The sequence below is a fragment of the Leptopilina boulardi genome, unplaced genomic scaffold (genome assembly GCF_019393585.1).
Source record: "Leptopilina boulardi isolate dan_hultmark-lab unplaced genomic scaffold, ZJU_Lbou_2.1 LbouV2_371, whole genome shotgun sequence".
Taxonomy (NCBI): Eukaryota; Metazoa; Arthropoda; class Insecta; order Hymenoptera; family Figitidae; genus Leptopilina; species Leptopilina boulardi.
Genome location: NW_026137942.1, coordinates 742,368 through 766,539, shown reverse-complemented (window position 1 = coordinate 766,539; position 24,172 = coordinate 742,368). Strand labels below are relative to the sequence as shown.

Genomic DNA, 24,172 nt, shown 5'->3' with positions numbered 1-24,172 from the left:
GTTAGGTCAACAAAAATGTTTGGTTGATGCGCAAGAAAAATGGAGGGCAACATTCTTCCCGCATTTGACCACTTGAACACTCGATAGTGGTCCGGCGGGAAGAATTATGCACTGTATATATTTTTGTAAATATTTATCTTGGTTTTATTGTTATTGGTTCTTCGTGTTCTTGGTTTTCTTGATTTTTTTTGGGGGGGGAGTTAGTTTTTTTTCTTTCTTTCTTTTCAGGCCTACCAGAACATCGGTGGGTGGAGCTTAGCTCGGAGACGGAACCTCCACGAGGATCCCGCTGGGTACTTTGTTTCCCTTCTGCTGCTCAAGATTTTCGAATCTTGCACGGGCGAAGGGAAACAAAGATAACCGTCTCTTCCCGGAAGGGCACCCGGTCTTCTTTTAACGCCGCTTTGGTTCCTAAGAGCCTTTACAGCGGCAGTTTTTCCACACCCGCTCCCCATGGTGCATCGATAGTGAGGAGGCTTGCCAAATCACCGCCGTTTCACCATGTTGGTATTGTTTTCGCGGGAAAGTAGATAAGCTTTGATAACATCGGGAGTATAGTCCTTAAGGACCCAGGTATCCCAGTCGGCCTTGTCGACTCTAGCGCAATTCTGTTACTTGTTCGAATATTAATTTAACATAATTCTTAATTGGCCTAATCTTAATGTAACCTAATTCTCTATTGGCCTAATCCTCATTCAATCTAATTCTCACTTGGTTTAAACTTCATTTGTCATCCGCTTATGAACTTAAATTATGTTAAATAAGAATTAAATAATAATTAGCCCCACCAGTGAAGTGGTTAAAAAAAGTGTTATTGCCTAGGATTTTGTAAAATTAAATTACCATCTATAGAAAAATTCTTTTAATACTTTTTACAGTGTACTATTACCCTCTAACCCCTTGAGTGTGGATGACGTGTATACATGTCATGGTCCATACAAGAAAACATCTTAACGTATATTCGAAAAAATTCTTACTCAGGGTTTTTTATGGTCGCTGATCACGATTCTGAAATTAGATTTTCAAAATACTTAGGGTACGGTCACACTATCTCATGCATGCAGAAACATTTGGCCGGTCACACTTCAACGAAATCTAGTGAATGTTTAGTAATTTTCTAGTTACAATCAAAATTTTTGGAAAATTACTAGAAAGTTAATAAACATTCACTAGATTTCGTTGAAGTGTGACCGGCCAAATGTTTCTGCATGCATGCACAGTGCAAGCATGAGATAGTGTGACCGTACCATTAATTTTTGATCCAATGTGGCCACCAAAAATTTTTAAAAAAATTTAAAAATTGATAGATTTGATTAAAAAATTTTACTCAAATAAGGCACGAATGTTAACAGTGCAATTCAGAATTTATTTATTTGTAAGAATGGAATTGTAACGCATATAAGAGATTCTTCATCAATCGCCCCTGCCCAAAAAATCAGAGTTCTGGGATTGGCTTGATACTTTAGTAAATTGTTGTCCTATATGAAAGTTATTGAAGAAGAATCCCTCATATGTGGTTTCTTGAGTATGCTCAGACAAAACTAAATTGGAGTCTCATTTACGTTTAACTCACAAATAATGAATTTTAAGCGAATCCAATAAATTTTATAATAAGTCGTCCACTATATTGGATCCGCCATTTAAAAATTTTAAATACTAATACTGGATTCGTAATCAGCGACCCCAAAAACTCCTTAATACTAAGTGTCATGAAAATTTATTCACGGAAAGATCTTGCACACTTTGGAACCATTTTGTTATATTTTAGCTACACACTAAAGGAGTTAATTTCATTACACTCAAATCTCTATATAAATATTTGAATGTTTCAGATTAAATATAATTAAAATTAGCATCACAAAAGTAATTATTAAGTTAAGTTGTATTTTTTGGGCGTTAGATAGATTTTTAACATTAATAATTTCGTAATATTTTATAAAAAAAGGTTCAATAATAAGTCTATTGATTCGATTTTAAAAATTCTCCAAGTTGTTCACAATAATTTTAAAGTTTCATAAATATTTTTTAATAAATAATCCAAAAAGGCAGGTTTTTCAAAATTTTTCAATTTCAAAATGTTAATAACTCTGGATAAAATAACAGTAGGATTGAGCTGAAATTTTTGTGAAAAACTCAAAAATAGTATAAGGATTCGTTGTCATGTGCAACATTTGGGTAATGTACCCTAAGAGTACGCATTGCCTAAGAATACGCACCATCAAATATCGCAGTATATCTCAATTTATTAGAAATATTATCATCTATTTACTGCATGAAAAGGTTCTATCAGGTACTGCGAATTAAATTTTAATTTTTGAACTCTTCTTAGTTACGACTCTGAGTCAAGGACGAATTTTTCTCAGCTTGACTACTAAATATTGAAAAAAAGAGATCATATATTGTTAAAGAGACTTTTATTAAATAAGAAATTTTATCTTTTTCCCCACATTAGTAGTCAATTTACTAAAAATACATGGTGAGTTTATAAAAATGTGATATAAAAAGTTCCTCCGTATAGTGTTTCCTAAATTTTTCCATTTATGTTGTAATTAGGTGCGAGGAATAGAAAATTAAAAAATAAGTAAACTATTGTTAAAATTACATTACCTGGAACATGTCGTACATAAACATTTGTCCCATTTTGTAAACGGGGATAGTTGCATAAATGGGACAATTAAGACCACATTTTCCAACCAAATACGGCAAAGCTCCCAAATGCAATGGATCAGGATAAGATAAAAGTACTGCATCGATTTGGTTAACGTGCCTAAGTGAAAATAATTCAAAAAAATTAGATACATGAAACTTCATTGCGATTACATGGAAATAATAATTATTATTATAATTCTTGATTAATCGTAGATAATCAAGATTTTATAAGTCTCAATATTCTAATACTGCCGTACAAAGTAGAAAGGTATATAAAAAAATACAAACATTGTTGTTTACGCCTTTTTTACTTTGGACGGCAGAATATTGTAGCAACATTGCAGAAATAATGGTAATATTGAGGAAATCTTGGCAATATTGCTGTAATTTTAAGTGCTGTGGGGCCAAAAATGACTGTCAAATACATTCATTAATTTATTTATTTTTTAAAAGGTGACGTTACTGATTATGATAATCACAGGCCTATTTCTCTAGAAATTTGTATAGCTAAAGTTTTTACATTTCTGCTATTTCTTAGACTCTCTAACTGGACTATTGATAATAATATAATTCTAGAATTTCAATCTGGGTTTCGTAGAAGAAGGGGTTGTATTGACCTCTTCTCCCTTTTATCTGTTATTTAAATTAACCTCAGGCATTCTAAAAGAGCTGTCTTGGCTGCCTTTATTGATTTCAAAAGCGCTTTCCACGATGTGGATCATAATCTATTATGGCACAAGTTACATGAGGTCGGTGCCAGTTCGAAATTTATTAGAATTATTGCTAATTTTTATAACAACGCATTTGCTTCGATTAAATTTAATGATGTGCAATCTAACTTTGTTAAAATTACTCAAGGAGTTTTATAAGGGAAAGTGCTAAGCCCACTTTTATTTTCTATGTTTATCAGAGAACTTCACGTTTTCGAAAAACAGGGGTTAAAACCCCTAAAAATAGCATTTTTGTCATTTTTCAAAAATTGAACAGCTAAAGCCTGACGTGCTACGAACTTCGATGACATCAGAAATTAAAGGCTGAATCGTTCCCTTTGAAATTAGTCCTATGCCAAACTGTTCGCATGTACCCTTAGAGCAGGGGGTGTGTTTATATCTAGGGGTACAAAAAAAATTGTAAACAGAACATAAAAATTTTAAATTCCGTACATTTCAATAAAACTTGGTACGAAGAGGTTTTCGGGGTCACTGAGTACAAATCTGAAGTAAGATTTCAAAATGTCGAATCCAATATGGCGAACATGTTTTATTGAAATATAATGAATTTTTAATTTTTATGTCTGCTATATTAGATCAGCCAGTTTGAATTTTTGAAATTTGACTTCAGATTCGTAATCAGCGACCCCGAAAATCCCTAGGTACTATGTTTTATTGAATAGTTTATTTTATGTTCTGTTCTATTTAAATAATTTTTTGTATTTTTAGACTCCCTGAAGAGGAAATCAGTGTGATTTCGAAACGTTGGAGAAAATATTATTAAAATCCATTTGTCTGAATGTTATCGTTTTTATTATGAAACCAATTTAAATTAATTTGTAATTTTTATTTACATAATTCTTTTTTCTTACAAAAACATGAAATTTTTCTGCATAAGTTAAATCAATCTACAAAAATTTTTAACAAAATAAGACGTTTACTTGAGTTAAATAATTTCTGATTTAAGTTAAATTTCGATTTATTTAAATGAAAAAAATTCTTTTGATGGAAAAAAATTGTTTACTTGGATTAAATAAAGTAGGGGAGAATTGGGCAAGGATAGTTAGTTGCTGTTATGCTTAGACGGCTTGCTCAAAAATCGCGTCATTCATGGTATATTTGCGTCTTAACACCAATAGATGATAGTAAAAATTGGAAGTCAATCTGACACCATTTGCGAAGTCAGGAGTTTATTTTTGTAAAAAGTCTGTTTTGCTAAAATGTCAACGTAGTGTTTATCACATTGTTCTCTATATTAGTGCTTCCGAATATTTATTTACGTAAGCGTTTTCCGGAGTGGAATTTTCTGCTGAACATAAATATCGTATTTATTTTCAAATTAATTCACGTCGTTCCTTAAAATTTAGAAAAAACTGAAATATAGGCTCATGGGGCAAGGATAGTTAGAGCTATTACGACTCGATAAACTCCTGCTATTGCGACTGCAACTTATAAAAAAATGTTTAATTGTTCTTTTTAGGTTGATGTACATAATGGTGGGTAATTATATACGGAAAACGAAACTTATTGACCACGAAATTGGTGATCATCTGAAGAAAATTGGTTAAACCTCAGATTTTAGTTCAGATGAATTTTAATGGAATAATTGATATTCAGAAAATGTTCAAAACATGTTGTTAATACTTGATATATCAATACTGAATAGTCTAAATCCAATAAAATAAAGAAAACGAAAATTTACTAATTTTCTATGACATTTTTAGCATTCGGATTCTTTTAGCTATCCTTGTTCCGGTACTGGGGCAAGGATAGTTAAAATTTTTTATTTACTTTTTCATTCGTATCTCGTAGGGATTGCACTCTACAGCAAAATAATGTGTAGCAAAATTATAGCCAAATAACCAGGCTTTCCAAAAATACTACTCTTTTGCAGATACAAATTCAGGTTTGGTCGCTAGATTCGAAAACGTCTTACCTAACTATTCATACCCCATCCTCCCCTATTTGCCGCAATTAAAGAGGTTTTAGCATCAATTAAAAACAATTAAGGTCAGTTGGGGTAAATGGGGACAAGAGGTTTTGGAACTTAATTTACAGTTTCTTATTCCTTATGACTCCTATAACAGAAATTCACTTGAATTTTTGATTTTTTTCAATTTGGTTAATAATAACAAGCTGTCCCCATTTACCCTGAGTTTTCAAATTTTTGGTGTGAATGGGGACAGCTTGTCATTATTAACCAAATTAACAAAAATCAAAAATTCAAGTTAATTTCTGTTATGGGAGCCATAAGGAATAAGAAAAAATTTTTGTATGATTTTGAAGTCTGTTTTTTTCAAATGCGAGACAAAATACTGAAATAAAAAAAAAATAAAAAAATTTCAATTGGTTCAACTATTATATATCTACTACAAATTTTTTCATCCCTTAATACAGTAATATACTTCAGGAAACTTTATTCTTAAAACATTCTTAGAAAGTATGCTGTCCCCATTTATCCCAAATTTTATGAAATTTTCTAAATTTTGAGGTAAATGGGGACAGTCAGTTTCATGCGTTTAAAACTTATCTAAATTTTTTTCTGCTGCATAAAATTAATCCTGGGAACGTAAATAACAATTAAAAAAAATAAACCCGCAAATATTACCTTTTAAAGGAATAAACTTGCGTAATTTGTGAAAAATAGCGATTTTGTCCCTATTTACCCCAACTGACTCTACTCATGTTGCCCTATCGAAAATTCCGACATCAAAACATAGATTGTAGCCTACATCTGAAACGTTATCTAAATGCATATAGGAAACTATATCGGGAACCATATGGGATGCTATATCGGAAACTATACAGGAATCGATGTTGGAAATTGGGACAGGCAAAGATGTATTTTCCCATATAGTTTCCGATATGGTTTCTACCCAGTTGAAAATTCCGACCTCGTTTACGACGTCGTATTCTAAGTAGTTTGCGACATAGTAAACGACGTAGAAAACGACATAGTAGCAAACTACGTCGTTTACTACGTCGTTTACGATGTTGCAAAAATTATTTTAATATTATTTATTTAGTAATTTAGTAAGTCCAATATCCAATATTAAAAATTTTAATAATAATTTAAAAAATCAATAATTTAAAAAAAATTTATTTTTATTATTTTTTAATAGTTATTATTATTATTTTATTTTTAATATTTAAATTAAAATAAAAAAATGGTCATCAAAATATTAGTGAAACCATTTCATCCAAAAAAGAATTTGTCTCAAATCCAATAAAGGAGAGACATCGGGCAGAAAAAAATTTCGACAAAAAAAAAATTTTCGATCACTGCTTATATACCAATCTAATGGCACCTCAACTGCGAGAAACAGTTATGATGTTCGCCCTCCCTGTGGCGTTGAGCGAACTTAAGTCCAGAGCTGAGCCATCAGCGCAGCGCGGAAACATTTGAAAAATTTGATTTTATTAGATATTTTATTTTATTTTAAATATGACAAATAAGTAACTTAATAAATAATTAATGTCATAAATAATTATTAATAACATAATGTCATACTTAATAATTCGTTAATTAATTATTTTTAACGAAAATTTGACAAAAAAAAAATTTGTTGGACAAAAAAAATATTACCATTAAAAAATAATTTTTTTGTTAAATTTTTTCAAGACAATTATTTGTGACCTAAAAAAATATCACGATGAGAATATAATTAACAAAAAAAATTACTCGTAGCACAGAAAAAATTTCACCATGAGAAAATAATTTTTTTAAAATTTTATTTGTAAAAAATTTATTGGTAGCTCAAAAAAAAATATCACGATGAGAAAATAATTTTTTGTCAAATTTTCTCTGTAAATAAATTAATTAACTAAATAACGTACCGTAAAACGGGGTTATTTCGCTCATTGCGGGTAAATTCGCTCACCCACTTTTATGCTTTATTTCAGCTTTAAAATAAAGTTTAATACATTCATTAGCAGGTAAAAATGTTAAATTTGTTAATAGAAATACTAAATTTTAGTTTTTAATCAAATTTAAAGCAAAAAAATGGGTGAGCGACTTTACCCGCACTGAGCGAAATAACCCTGTTTTACGGTAATTATTAGTTACTTAATTTTTTACAACGAAAATGTAACAAAAAAATATTTGTAGCACAAAAATAATATCAAGATGAGAAATTTAATTATCTTTAAATTTTCTCTGTAAAAAAAATATTTTGTGGCCTAAAAAAATTATCACAAGAAAATAATTTTTTTGTCAAATTTTCTCTCCAAAACAATTAATTCACTAAATACCGTAATAAATCGTTGATTTTTTTTACTACGAAAATTTACCAAAAATTTATTCGTAGCACAAAAGAATATCACAATGATAAAATAATAATTTTTTTTCAAATTTTCTTTGAAAAAAAAAATTTGTGTTTTTAAAAAAAATCACGATGAAAAATAATTTTGTTGTAAAAATTTCTCTGTAAAAAAATTTAACAAAAAAATTATACGTAGCACAAAAAAATATTACGATGAGAAATTTACTTATTTTTAAATTTTCTCAGTAAAAAAATTATTTGTGGCACAAATAAAATATCACGATGAGAAAATAATTTTTTTTGTCAAAATTTCTCTGTAAAAAAAATTAATTAAATAATTATATAATAATAAAATGTTTGGTCTGTCTTTCTGTCCTAACTTGAAGTTGGCCTTTTCTGATTTCACGTGTTTTTTTGAATAGTAATCTTATGACGTGTCAAATTTTCACAATTCTTTTTCTCATTTTTGCCAAAGTTGTATAATTGTGTTTCCAAATTTCGGAATAAGTTTCTTTAAAATTCCAAATTCGAAAATTCAATTCACGAAGCTGAAGTACACAACGTTTACCAACGAAATTTTTTTTAAAGTTGTATATTAATTCAAAAATTGTATATTGATTCAGAATTGTATACAAATACAAAAAATTTATGATGAGAATAAAGATGCGCCAGGAAATTTCGTACAAGATAGTAATTTGAAAAAAATTTATTTTTAAGGTATCAGGGGCCAACGATTACCTATTAAATATTAATTATAAAAACACAGGCCTCGAATCAACTTAAAGACACAAAACAGTCGTTTTAGTCGATTTATATTCCAAAAAAAAGTGGATTTGTTTTTCATTTTAACAAAAATGTTTTACAGATTTTTAAATAAAATTTTTTTTTTTAATAATAATCCTTTTCGAAGGGTTAAAGTTGAAATTTTTAGAAATAATTAAATTTCAAAAGATATTGTTAATTTTCAAACAATTATTAAATTTTACAGAACTAAAAATAATTTATCAAACAATTTTTGGAAAACATTTTTTAAATTTAATTGAATTTTCAAAGATTTAAAATTGAGATTTTTGAAATTAATTGAAACTTTAAGTGTTTTGTAATTAAAATTTTAGATGATTTCACTAAAAATTTATTAGAAAATGCGGACAAAATACAATAATTTGAAAATCATTTTTAATTGAAAAATGGTTTCAGATAGTTGAATTTTCAAAGAATAATAATATTTCAAAAAAAAAAAAAATTTCGATGGAAAATTTTAGAAATTTTAGATGCTTTTAAATTCAAATTATTGAAAATTCAATTAATTTTGAATTCAAATTTTTGAGAATAATGAAATTTTATTTGATTTTAAATTTGGAAAATAATTGAATTTCAGTTCATTTTGAATTGAAAATTTTGGGAAATAATTGAATTTTAATTGAAATTTTGGATAATAATTTAATTTAAGTTCATTTTTGATTGAAAATTTGGATAATTAATTTTGAATAGAAATTTTAGAAAATAATTGAATTTTATTTCATTTTAAATTGAAAACTTGGTAAATAATTAAATTTTAAATTGAAAATTTTGGATAATTATTGAATTTTAATTGATTTTGAATTAAAATTTCGGGTAATAATTGAATTTTATTTTTTTTTGAATTGAAATTTTTAAAAAATAATTCAATTTTATTCTGATATTTTTTTTAAATTATAAACAATTGTTAAATTTCATAAAAATTTTAATTTACAAATAATTTTGATATAATTGAATTTGTGATGTATTTAATTAAAATTATTAAAAATAATTAATTTAGTGAAGAATCATTTTAGTTCATTTGTTAAATAATTGAATTGAAGAAGATCTGAAGAAGATCTACATTTTATACAAAAAAAAATGTATTTTATTTACATTTTTTTCAAATTTAAAAAAAATGTCGCATTTTATTAAAATAAGTCGATAAAAGTCGTATTTTTGAAAAAAGTCGGAAAAAGTCGTATAATCCGAGGCCTGTAAACATATAATTTTCATTATTATCATTTTAATATGTTATAATATTCTAATAAATTAAATTATTATTAATAATATTAATCTTTAATTTCTTTATAACAAATAATTAAATCCTCAATTTGGCGAGCTTGCGCGCGTTTAATTTTGCTAGTTAGCTTAATAATTAGTTAATTAATTTTTTTACTACGAAAATTTAACCTGCTAATAAATGTATTAAACTTTATTTTAAAGCTGAAATAAAGCATAAAAGTGGGTGAGCGAATTTACCCGCAATGAGCGAAATAACCCCGTTTTACGGTACGTTATTTAGTTAATTAATTTATTTACAGAGAAAATTTGACAAAAAATTATTTTCTCATCGTGATATTTTTTTTTGAGCTACCAATAAATTTTTTACAAATAAAATTTTAAAAAAATTATTTTCTCATGGTGAAATTTTTTCTGTGCTACGAGTAATTTTTTTTGTTAATTATATTCTCATCGTGATATTTTTTTAGGTCACAAATAATTGTCTTGAAAAAATTTAACAAAAAAATTATTTTTTAATGGTAATATTTTTTTTGTCCAACAAATTTTTTTTTGTCAAATTTTCGTTAAAAATAATTAATTAACGAATTATTAAGTATGACATTATGTTATTAATAATTATTTATGACATTAATTATTTATTAAGTTACTTATTTGTCATATTTAAAATAAAATAAAATATCTAATAAAATCAAATTTTTCAAATGTTTCCGCGCTGCGCTGATGGCTCAGCTCTGGACTTAAGTTCGCTCAACGCCACAGGGAGGGCGAACATCATAACTGTTTCTCGCAGTTGAGGTGCCATTAGATTGGTATATAAGCAGTGATCGAAAATTTTTTTTTTGTCGAAATTTTTTTCTGCCCGATGTCTCTCCTTTATTGGATTTGAGACAAATTCTTTTTTGGATGAAATGGTTTCACTAATATTTTGATGACCATTTTTTTATTTTAATTTAAATATTAAAAATAAAATAATAATAATAACTATTAAAAAATAATAAAAATAAATTTTTTTTAAATTATTGATTTTTTAAATTATTATTAAAATTTTTAATATTGGATATTGGACTTACTAAATTACTAAATAAATAATATTAAAATAATTTTTGCAACATCGTAAACGACGTAGTAAACGACGTAGTTTGCTACTATGTCGTTTTCTACGTCGTTTACTATGTCGCAAACTACTTAGAATACGACGTCGTAAACGAGGTCGGAATTTTCAACTGGGTAGAAACCATATCGGAAACTATATGGGAAAATACATCTTTGCCTGTCCCAATTTCCAACATCGATTCCTGTATAGTTTCCGATATAGCATCCCATATGGTTCCCGATATAGTTTCCTATATGCATTTAGATAACGTTTCAGATGTAGGCTACAATCTATGTTTTGATGTCGGAATTTTCGATAGGGCAACATGAGTAGAGTCAGTTGGGGTAAATAGGGACAAAATCGCTATTTTTCACAAATTAAAAAACATGCAGTATTTAATGGAATAATTTTCATAAATGATTTAATGCAATTATTAGCTTCAATTATTCCGTTTATTTGATTTAAGTAATTTGTATTTGATACGATAAAATATAATACTTGGGTCTAATAAATATTTATTTGCTTTAATTACTTACATATTTACTGGACAATAGAGAAGTAAATTATTTGCCTGGATCAGGTAATTTTTATTTGATCCAAGTAATTATCTTTTTCAGTGTAGGGTAAAATTGGGTGATGCTTAAGTACAGTTTGTTAATGTTTATGTTAATGTTGATGATTATGTTTTACCTACAATTGTTGAACGATTGTGTGATCAAGCTTTTGCATAACATTTGATTACTTAATATTTATTTTATAGTCATGTTATTGCTTGTAAAAATTTTAGAGTTAAATTAAACAACCAAAAAATACATTTAAAATTTTCCTCTAATTAAACTAAGAGTAAGTTACCTTTTTAATTCTTTTATAAAATCTTGATCAAATTTTTCATCCCATCCACAATCCAATAATATGCGCAGTTCGTCAACTTGTAGAATGTAACATGGCGGAGATTCATCTAAAGCTCCAGAAATTGCATGCAATTTAATAATAGACGTCATAATGAATTCTCTAATGCGGAAAGTTTTCGCATCAAGATATCATAAAATCCTGAAAAAGAGTCAATTTAAAAAAATATGATTATTTTCAAGCGTATATTGATTTTGAGTGTTTTACACAGAAGCAATTTGCTGTGACAGCAAACTATTCGCTACCACAACAAACTTTGCGCGTTAATATAGGCACACCGAATTTTACTGAATGACTGTGACAAAAAATAGTTATTCAGATCAGGCTGTAACTTGCACATAGTTTAACTATGTTAACTAGGGTGTTGAATTTTTTTTTAAATGTAAACTTTAAATTTTTGAAGAGTTGTAATTTTTAAACAATAAGATGGAAAAAACTTTGATCTGTATGTTTTCAAAAGATTTTTCCTGCTCTTTCGAATAGTGAAAAAATTTTAAAAAATTCAAAATTTGATCTCATTTTTTGAAAATCAAAATTTTTTTTCAAAATCGGTAATTGTTTTTTCTTTTTCAAATTTTTTTTATAAATTTTAAAATGTATACTTTCTACACAAAAAAATATGAAAATGTCATCTTTTTCTTCGAGATATTTATTAATTAATTAACGTTAATAAAAAATGAAATATTTAACAAATATTACATTTATAAATAGAAACGATATGCTTATTATTAAGATATTAAATACAGTCACTCTCCGCTACTTGACCAGTTTGAACACGCAACCTGACTAATAAAAGTGTCACTTTTCGTACGCAACAGTGCCGTATGTATACATGGTGTCCAGTTTTCAAATTTTACATGTGTCAATATTCTATTTATTAAAACGCAAATATTTTTGAAAATTAAGTATTTTATCAACGGAAGTAATTATTTTTAATTAATTAAAAACGTTTTATAATATTTTAAATTTTAATGTAAATATGAAAGTTTTAATTAATAATTATTTATTTAGTTATTGATATTTAACAGTAAAAAAATAATTCATTGTTTTTTTACTGATAGGAAATTATTTATAATATTAAGAATTCAAATATAAATTGAATTCATTTTTCGTCCATTTTGTTTCAATTTTTTATTAAGCTGATATAATGAATATTCATTAACATTGTTATTGTTAATTATATATGAATTACAATATAACTGCTATATTACAACGCAACGATATAAATTATCATATTTATAATAATGTTGTAAAGAATATTGTTCCCTATGAGCTATAGTCAAAGTATGCAGCCCTGAAATCGTTCGTTTTTAGTGGTGGGGAAAGCATGTCAGGTTGCGAGTTTGAGAAGGGGGGAAAATTCTGGAAAATAGTCAGGTTGCGGGGATTGCCGGTATTGTATTTTGTTGTATAATCAACTTAGAACCGTACTTTTATAATAATTCAAAAACAGGATCAGCTAAGGTTTTAAATCCATACAGAATTAGATTAAATTCGATTGTCACAATGATCAAATGATCTAATTCTCACTTGGCTTAATCTATATATAAAATAATTCTCATTTGCGCTAAACTTTATTTAAGGAGTAACATCACCCAAACACTTTCAAAAAATCTAATTTTTTTGCTTAAATGATTCCTTAGGATGTTAGAAATAATATCTTATTAGTTTTAAGTCGAAAAAAAAGATATAACTATTTTTAAAAAATAATTTTTGGCGGAAAGACGCAGTGCATAGAAAGAAAATTTAATATGATTTAAAAATGAATTCAGAAAGCGCAGATAATCTTAGAAATTACTAGTTTAAGGTATACGCTGATTGCGAATACGATAGCAGTTTTTAAAAATTCAAAATAGTGGATCCAATATGGTGGACGACAAAATAAAAAATTTAACGGATTTATATGAAACTTGTTGCTACGTGATTTTCGGGGTAGCTGATTAAAATAGATATTTTAGTTGTAGAAACATTTCTAAAACGTTGTAGTGACGATTATAGTAAAACAATTTGTTTTTGCCTAAAACGTTTTAAGATCGTTTTCAACTTTGGATCCGCTATTTTAAATTTTGAAAATTTAACGTCATATTCGTAATTAGCAACTCCAAAAACCCCCGAGTATCAAAGTTCAAGCAAAAGTGCCCACTAAAAAAATGTTTGCCATATTGGATCCGCCATCTTGAATTTTATAGAAAAAATTAAAAATTGACGTAATATTCGTAATCAGCAACCCAGAAAACCCCCTAGCAACAAGTTTCATATAAATCCGTTAAATTTTTAATTCTGTCGTCCGCTATATTTTATCCGTCATTTTGAAATTTTCAAAACTGACATCAGATTCGTAATCAGCGCCTCCGAAAATCCCCGAGTAGGTTTTGGTTTTGGTTGAAGTGATGTAAAGGCGACATTTTGAAAAAATTTTAAAATTTTAATATCTGCGAAACATATAAATATAATAGTTCTGCAAAAATAAATAAATTAAAATATTTTGGCACTCATCTTGTAGGGTTTTTTTCTTTATTTTTGAATAACATTTCCCAAACATAAGTAGGCATGGTCGACCATGTCCAGGCTTTGTCGCAGTTCCTTGAACTTTATTAAAAATACTCGGGCAATGTTGACAACGGCCAGTCACTTAGGGCATTGTCCACTTTGCCCAATAATAATTTTAACAAGGATACAACTTAACCTCAAAAAGTAATATTAATTTTACCTGGTTTACAATTCATTTAAAATCGAACTGATTTAAAATATCTTAAAAAACAATTATGAGCCTTATTAAGTTATTTAATTAGCCTAAAATGTATTAATTTGAAATTTTTAGAAATCAATTATTCTTAACATAAAAAAGTTCAGTAATTGTAATGAAATTCCTATAATAATAATAATAATTTTTCAGCAACTTTTTAAAAAGTATTTACAGAATAATGTAGTTAACAGTTTCCATGTAGTTAAATTTGAAGAAATAAAATATTTTACTTTATTTTATAAACAAAAAAATAAATTTTGCACCATTATTTTTTTCTATAAAGTTTAAAATTTTGTCCAAAATGAATTGTATTGATATCAAAAACAATTATTACTAATTATAAGATTTTTCTAAACATGTGTCGCTAAGAATGTAGATGAAATGTAATGGATTGACTTCAAATATTGTGCAAAACGTAATATTAATATTTATTTTATAATTATTTAATTTAAAGAGAAAAACAAAAAATAATGCAAAATATTTAGTTTTATTTGCGATTAACTACTTTGAATTATTTTTAAAAATAATATACAAATGTGTATATTATTTGTTAGATTAAATAAATAAATAACGTCTTTTGGCTATACATATGTTGCCATTTTTTAAATAATTATTTAATTAAATTTTGAGGTGCAATTTTTTAAAACCAGATGAATCCATTTTTCATAAAATTGAGATAAACACAGATTCAGGATATTAAGAATCGATTTGTCAAAGTTGAATTTAAAAAAAAAATTATTATCAAAGAATTTTCAATTTTAAAAACATTTGGGCCTAACCTAGATGATTTGTAATTTTTATTGTTTTATTGGAGAAAATAACCTAAACCTTTAAATTCCTTTATTATAAAGGAATATAAATAATAAATAATTTATTAAAAATTTTTACATTAAAGTTAACTTTAGTGATTATGTGAAAAATGCCATTTGTTTAAATTTCTCGAAATGACAAAATATGGATTTATCAAATTTTTAAAAAATTGCTCCAAATAAATTAATTATTTTAATCAACTTTCTAAAGGTAGGAAGTTAGTGTATCTTACACTTTATTTAAAAATATTATTTAATTATTATTTTTTTTATTTAGCTAGCTTAGTTATATTTAGTCCTTTATGTTTTAATTAACACGCTGTCAAATAATCATATAATTTTATTGTCAGTTAACTGGCCAAATAGTTACTCCGAAATCAATAAGTAATATAAAAATATACTCACAAGAAAAAAAATTATTATTATTATTCTGTAATTAAATATTATTGAGATGAAAAATAACTACTCTTAATACAGAGAATCGATGTTTTGATTTAACATCAACAAAAACTTATGAATCTCTCATTAGAATGTACTTGTAGGTTAGATTTGTTTTGGTTAAAGAAAAGGTTATCGATGACTGCAGACTGCAGTAGAATATCCGAAATACTAAACTTTTTGTGAAGGCCTTTCTCCAATAGGAACCTAAACTTTTGCGTTGCGTGACTGACGCGTTGATTTTAGCATTGGTTGCCAATAGCAACCGACGCAATGCATACGCAACGCAAGAGTTTAGGATCTTATTGGAGAAACGCCTTGAAAGGGCATTTATACGGAAGCTTCTACGCGCCACCACAAAACCAAGTTTATGCTCGATTCATTTTAGCCTCGAAAACTAAAGAACCGTTTGTGATTTCGCTGTTTCCATGTTTTTGACGTGTAAAACCGCGAGGTGGTTCGGGTGTTCGGTCGTTCGCACGTTCGCAGATTCGACAATTTGTCCAAAATCGTGTAACATTGTCTTTTTAGTTATATTTATAGATAAAAGTAAATAAGTTGATATTTGAATTCCTAAATTTTATGTAAGATTTTATGATGTCCGCAATTAAGTAAAGTTTTTGCTTTTATTTTGAGTAGAGAATATCGTTATTTTGAGGTGGATTGGTGTTTTTCTTTGTTATCTATGTAATAATAAATATAAATAAATAATCGATTTCTTTTAATATAAGGTTATGTAGTATGTATGCACGTGAGATTTTACATAATAATTGTCCTTCCTTTTCACATGTTTATCTTATATTATTTACAATAATATATAATGCTCAGAGAGAAGCAATTATTTAATAGGATGTTAATAATCCTGTGTAATTTCGTGCGGGCTTTTTTTATTTCTATGTAAAGTCATCCCGCCAAGAAATTGCTTTTTGACATCTTTAGAATTTGATAAGCATGATAAACAACGCTTCCAAATAAACAAAGTTTTATGAAGAGGGATCAGTCCAAATTATTTTGAAACATATGTTGTTTTTTAATACTTAATATAATATTGAATGTAACTAACAAATTTTTGATATTCAACAATCACTGACACATAAATTTATGTACAAATTTTTTACAAAAATGAATGTCTGGCTGAATGTCTGTCTGAATTGCTAAAGTCTTTTTTATGAATTTCAGCTAATTTATAAAACTTTTTTATTATATATAGTACATGATATATTTCCTTTTGTAAATAAAAAAAGACGCATGTACATCTTACTTGAAAATGAGATTCTTTTAAATTTACAAAATTTACGAATAATGCGAGATTTCATTACAAATAAAAGAAAAAGAAAATTGTAACTCTTAAGAGAAGTTACTTAACAAAAGAATAAGAATTATTAGGACATATAATTACATGTGAATACTTTTTTGGACATTTTATTTCTAAATTAATACAATAAATAACTATCAATTCAAAAAAAAATTATTTTATATGATATGACCAATCCACCTCAAAATAACGATATTTTCTACTCAAAATAAAAGCAAAAACTTTATTTAATTGCGGACATCATAAAATCTTACATAAAATTTAGGAATTCAAATATCAACTTATTTACTTTTATCTATAAATATAACTAAAAAGACAATGTTACACGATTTTGGACAAATTGTCGAATCTGCGAACGACCGAACACCCGAACCACCTCGCGGTTTTTCACGTCAAAAACATGGAAACAGCGAAATCACAAACGGTTCTTTAGTTTTCGAGGCTAAAATGAATCGAGCATAAACTTGGTTTTGTGGTGGCGCGTAGAAGCTTCTGTACCTTAATGGTGTATACACGAAGTAGTATAAGGAGATATATCTACGGAAGCCTGTACGGCTCACGGCGTCTCGGATGCAAGTGGCGGTGTTTCGTACCACAAGTGGCACGAAGTCCGTCCAACTTGTGGCAAGTTCGTTAGTTCGTGCCACTTGTGGAAAGTGGATTTTTTGAAGGGTCATTCACAAATATGACAATTCCGTTGGATTCTGATGCCGTCTATTTCGTCAGTGCTTTTCATTTCAAGTATAATTTCATCCGGGCAAGTCCGTTTAATGTTTTTGAATAAAAATGAATTTGTTATTTTTTAATTGAAAATATATGTAAAAGATTAAATTTCAGTGTAAACAAATGATATTGACATCTTTATTAATCTTAAATATTCATAAAAATATACTTTTGATTTAAAAAAATAAAATCCTCTTCATGTATTTTAAATTAAAAAATGACAACATAACCAAAAAATCTTATTTTTATTCTAAACTAAGAAAAATTTTAAAAACTTCCGCTTAATTCTTAGTGGAATCCGTAGTTTATTAATATGTATAATAACCTTTGGAAGGAGTATTTATGTGTGAACTATAAAAAGTTTGTTCGATGACATTTACTAATATGCTAATATTACTAATATCTTATAAAATTCATTTCTTCTTCTTCTTCACATGAAATTGAAATGAAAAGCACTGACGAAATAGATAGCAACAGGATCCAACGGAATTGTCATATTTGAGAATGACCCTTCAAAAAATCCACTTTCTACAAGTGGTACGGAGTCTGTCTAAAGGAGCTTCTACAATAGCTCCGTTTGGCAACTCCAACTCCAAGTCCAAGTCGGTTGGAGTTGGTTGCGCACGCATGGTGTTGCCAACTGTCGCCGAGTTGAAAATGAAAAAAAAAATTGTGCGTGATCTCGTGCTCACGAAATAGTTGAGGTTATGTACCTTTGAAGCTGTAAACACGCTGTAAAGTTTAATAAATTATTTGTTGTTGTTGCTGTTGATGTTTCCGCCGTCTCATTGTTTTTAAAGGGAAGAAAAATATAAATTAAATTAAATTTTTCTTTTATAAATAACAAAATTTTTTTCCCCGAATAATACACAGGCATGCAATGAATTTAATATTTGTAATATATAAATATAGTAATAAAGAAATATACAATAAATGAGATGAACTGTCAATACAAAATTTTTTTTGTTTTTTATTGACATTATAATAAAAGTTTTTTATCATTTTGATTTCACAATATATTAAAAAGGTATTGTCATGAACATAACCTTACAATATTTTTTGCTTATTTTAATATTACACCTTAAAAAAAATAATCTTCATTCTAGAGGATTCCTCTAAATGTAATGCATATTTTCCTCTTAATTTTGGTATCAAAAGTAATAATCTTAATTCAGAAGGATTTTCCTCTCGAAAAAATCCTCTTAAAAGAAGAATAATATTCTAATATTTTGACAAGTTGAAAATAACCGTAATACACAGGTTTTGAATAAATTATTAGACAATAATGGTTATGTATATTAATTGATAATAAAGTACAGTTTTGACTCATTGAATTAAATGTTGATATCAAAACCTCAACAAAAAAAATTCCTAGTGTTATATTAATGTCAAGAGAACCAATAATTTTTTTAAATTTGAATAATATAATAAATATTTAATAAGATTCAATTATTTACATTCAAAAAAGGTAAATTATAATAGATTCCTGGAATAAAGAATGAAATATTGGTTTTTAATTAAATATTTCTGAAAAATATTTCTTGCTTTTTGCTGAGCATCAATACATTAGATTTAATTACAATAATAATAAAAAATGCTATAGCTAGTTGCAAATATCAAAGAAGTTCGACGCAAATATTTAAGAAAATTGGTAAGAAATGAAGATTCATCGAGAGGTTATATTTTCTGTATTTATACCTCCATTCAATATATCCACCCAGATTTAAATCATTTAGTAAATCTTCAACTCTCTTTTCCATTTTGGTCTTTCGATTTATAACACAACACTATTATGACATACGAAAATTGACAGTTTCGAAAAACAAAAGCGCAAATGTCAAACAGGAAAAAAATGTAATCGATATCATGTATTTACTTTTCCTTTTTTCAAATATACTAAATTTAAACAGGAAAATCGTAATTGAAGAGGAAAATGCAAAAGTACTCCTTTTGTCATTGTTCCATAAAGAATAAAAATATTCTACAGTCAAATGGAATATTCGTATTTTAAGAGGAAATATTCAGAGGATTTTAGAAGAGGAATTTTCCTCTAAATTTAAGATTACTTTTTTTTGGGTGTAGAGAATGCAGATAATTTTCAAAGTTTAATATTTTATGAATGAATTTTTTCGTCTAAAATTCATTGAATATAATTACTATATGTGATAATTCTTTAAAAAGTTAATTTCTTCATGCGTTGCCATAATATTTTTGTAATCCAATTTCCTGAATTCTCCATTTTTCCATGTAAATAATAACTTTTTCCCTGACATACAGATTTCTTATTAGAAGAAAAAAAAACATTTAAGACTCTACAAACATTTTAAACACTATAATCTAAATACTCTAATCTGAATTTAATTCTGAAAATTACATTAGAATAATATAGTAAAATAATCTGTTAATGAGAATAATGTAATCTTAAGTTAAATTATTTTTAAAAATCGTATTTAATTAAAAATATAATAAATATGTCAACGCACGTTTTCCATTATTTTTCAAATATTTTTAAATTTAATTATTCCATTTTATGATTACGCTCTTCTCATGTGATAAAATGTAAAAATATTGTAAGGTTATGTTCATGAAAATACCTTTTTGATATATTGTGAAATCAAAATGATGAAAAACTTTTATTATAATGTCAATAAAAAACATAAAAAAAAATTTGTATTGACAGTTCATCTTATTAATTGTATATTTTTTTATTACTATATTTATATATTACAAATATTAAATTCATTGCATGTGTGTATTATTCAGGGAAAAAAATTTTGTTATTTATAAAAGAAAAATTTAATTTATATTTTTCTTCTCTTTAAAAAACGATGGGACGGCGGAAACATCAACAGCAACAACAACAAATAATTTATTAAACTTTACAGCGTGTTTACAGCTTCAAAGGTACATAACCTCAACTATTTCGTGAGCACGAGATCACGCACAATTTTTTTTTTCATTTTCAACTCGGCGACAGTTGGCAACACCATGCATGCGCAACCAACTCCAACCGACTTGGACTTGGAGTTGGAGTTGCCAAACGGAGCTATTGTAGAAGCTCCTTAACAAGTGGCACGAACTAACGAACTTGCCACAAGTTGGACGGAAATACGAAACACCGCCACTTGCGTCCGAGACGCTCGTGAGCCGTACAGTACGGAAGCCTGTACGGCTCACGAGCGTCTCGGACGCAAGTGGCGGTGTTTCGTACCACAAGTGGCACGAAGTCCGTCCAACTTGTGGCAAGTTCGTTAGTTCGTGCCACTTGTTGGACAGGCTCCGTGCCACTTGTGGAAAGTGGATTTTTTGAAGGGTCATTCACAAATATGACAATTCCGTTGAATCCTGTTACTATCTATTTTGTCAGTGCTTTTCATTTCAATTTCATGTGAAGAAGAAGAAATGAATTTTATAAGATATTAGTAATATTAGCATATTAGTAAATGTCATCGAACAAACTTTTTATAGTTCACACATAAATACTCCTTCCAAACGTAAATATACATATTAATAAACTACGGATTCCACTAAGAATTAAGCGGAAGTTTTTTCTTAGTTTTTTTAATTTTTCTTAGTTTAGAATAAAAATAAGATTTTTTGGTTATGTTGTCATTTTTTAATTTAAAATACATGAAGAGGATTTTATTTTTTAAAATTAAAAGTACATTTTTATGAATATTTAAGAGTAATAAAGATGTCAATATCATTTGTTTACACTGAAATGTAATCTTTTACATATATTTTCAATTAAAAAATAACAAATTCATTTTTATTCAAAAACATTAAACGGACTTGCCCGGATGAAATTATACTTGAAATGAAAAGCACTGACGAAATAGACGGCAACAGAATCCAACGGAATTGTCATTTTTGTGAATGACCCTTCAAAAAATCCACTTTCCACAAGTGGCACGGAGTCTGTCCAACAAGTGGCACGAACTAACGAACTTGCCACAAGTTGGACGGACTTCGTGCCACTTGTGGTACGAAACACCGCCACTTGCGTCCGAGACGCTCGTGAGCCGTACAGGCTTCCGTAGATATGTGCCTCGTAACGCGAATGAGTGCTTAAGGCAGTTCCAGAAAGCCAAGTACAAGTGCAAGTACAAATGCAAATCCCATGAGTGTAAAAGAGATAGATAGACTACCTTTCTCTCTTGCACTCATGGGATTTGCATTTGGACTTGAATTTGTTTAGCAAGAGAAGGATAGGGATACAAAAATCAGACCTCTCTCTCGGTACGCGACCATCAATGGCAGACAGCCTTCCAGATATATACACGGAAAAAACAAACTAACTATTTTAGCACCAAACTGCTTTATCCTTTATTAGTATGCAATTTCGTTTACCTATTAAAGTATGAAATAATGCTTTTTTAGTTTAAAGTAAGTCCATACTAAATAAGTATAATGGTTATACTCTTTTAGTAATAGTGACGTACTTTAAAAGCATAAAGTTGATGCCCGCGAAGTACGACATATAGTCTACCTAAAATAGCAAGAGCTTCTTCCTTTTTGGTGTATAAATTCTTGCAACCTGCGTTTTGGCCTATATCGATATATCAATGGTTGGAAGGAGAAGGAGGCGTGGCCAAAACGCAGGTTGCAAGAATTTATACACCAAAAAGGAAGAAGCTCTTGCTATTTTAGGTAGACTATATGTCGTACTTCGCGGGCATCAACTTTATGCTTTTAAAGTACGTCACTATTACTAAAAGAGTATAACCATTATACTTATTTAGTATGGACTTACTTTAAACTAAAAAAGCATTATTTCATACTTTAATAGGTAAACGAAATTGCATACTAATAAAGGATAAAGCAGTTTGGTGCTAAAATAGTTAGTTTGTTTTTTCCGTGTAGAGTTCAGTGGAAGTTACCTATCAGAGATGGGTAAAGGCGCTTGTATACGTCACCGATCCCGAGTGTACTTGCCTCGTGTACCATTGGAGTAAAAGAGACGGAAATACCTTTTGTCTTTTTTACTCCAATGGTACACGACGCAAGTATACTCGGGATCGGTGAGGTATACAAGCGTCTTTAAAGTGCTTTTCTGGAGGTTTTCTACGTATAATACATAAATGACGTATTATGCGTATAATACTGTAGAAAACCAGGTTTTCGACATTGTAGCCGCATGCCGCATCAATAGCAACATAACCCCTTTTTGTTATTTAATTTCTGGTTTATTGTTGTTAAGTAAGCATTAATTAATAAATAAACTATTTCAATATTAGTCAATTAAGAACTTTCAGTTGAGTTAAAAAATATTATCTTATTTGTAATAATTTCGTAAAAAATTTTTTTTAACATTTTAAATGTGCTTCCGTTCTCAATTTAGATTTGGGGTTATGTTTCTCAAATTAGCATTATGTATAATACACATATAGGCCGTTTCGGAATTGGGATTTTTAATTGTTAAAATTAAAAGTTATTAAGGCCAGAGCAGTATAGAAACGTAACCGGAATCGTAATCGCAAACGCAACCGGAAGAATGAGTTAGAAAACGATAGATGTATTGTTTGACCTTCTCTAACTTATTCCGGTTACGTTTCTATTCTGCTTTGGCCTTAAAATTTTCACCAGAGCAGGGTGCGGTAGTTGATGAGTTATGACAAAGGTAACTGTCCAAAGTCGCCGCCTGACAATTTCGCCGTTTGACAAATTCACCACTTTGCTGTAGTTAGTGTAGAGTTATAAATTGAGTGCTGAGAAGCTCGAGAGATGGAGTTACTGAATGCTTTAGTGGATTTGTAAATATAAAAGTTTGACATGGGAGAGATTGCCCAGTTTTATATCTTTTTCACATATGTGATAATTCTTTAATTAATAAATTAATTACGTAATAAAAAAGTAATTAATCAAATAAATAAATAACTGTGTTTCATTTTATTATTGTGTTGTTAATAATTGTGAGTTTTATCTGTTATTAGTTATTATATCAAAGTGAATTTCGTGTTAAAACTTCAAGATTAGTGATAGTAATTAAATAAATAAATAATAAATTAACATTTCGTAAAGGGTTAAATAAAAATTATAGTTTTATAAATAAGTAAACAATATTTGAGGTTAGTTTTTTTTTAAAAATAAAATAATAGTTGATAAATAAAAACACTAATAAATTTGATAAATAAAGCATTAATTATATAACATCTTTTTGTATATTGCAAAAATTTATTAATTTATTTATTTATTTATTTAACATATAAACATTCTAAGTATTATAATCAGATATATACATTTGATTGTTTAAAAACTAAATTCTATTTCCTATAAACACATAAATAAAAATAATATAAAAAAATAATTATTACAAATAAAAAATATTGTCAATAAAACCAAAAAAAAAAAACAAGAACAGGAAAATATAATAAAATAAACACTATTCATTAATTTGACGTAAAGAAATATTTCTCCTAAATTTATTATTGCAAAAAATCAACCAGTCGATATTAGAATAGGTAATTCAAGTTAAAAATTAAGAATAATTTTTCAG

General features: G+C 27.7%; 1 protein-coding gene across 1 annotated transcript in view; it reads right to left on the bottom strand.

Annotated features, from left to right (window-relative positions):
• Positions 1 to 15,818, bottom strand: part of LOC127287485 (probable cleavage and polyadenylation specificity factor subunit 2) — a 32,665-nt gene extending 16,847 nt beyond the window's left edge. Inside the window, exons 1-3 of the mRNA XM_051314444.1 lie at positions 15,606 to 15,818; positions 11,589 to 11,786; positions 2,608 to 2,767 (exon numbers count right to left, since the gene is read on the bottom strand). Of these exons, the coding sequence (XP_051170401.1) occupies positions 2,608 to 2,767; positions 11,589 to 11,737 (309 nt within the window). The 5' untranslated portion in view covers positions 11,738 to 11,786; positions 15,606 to 15,818. The remainder of the gene's footprint in view (positions 1 to 2,607; positions 2,768 to 11,588; positions 11,787 to 15,605) is intronic.
• Positions 15,819 to 24,172: the final 8,354 nt, after the last annotated feature.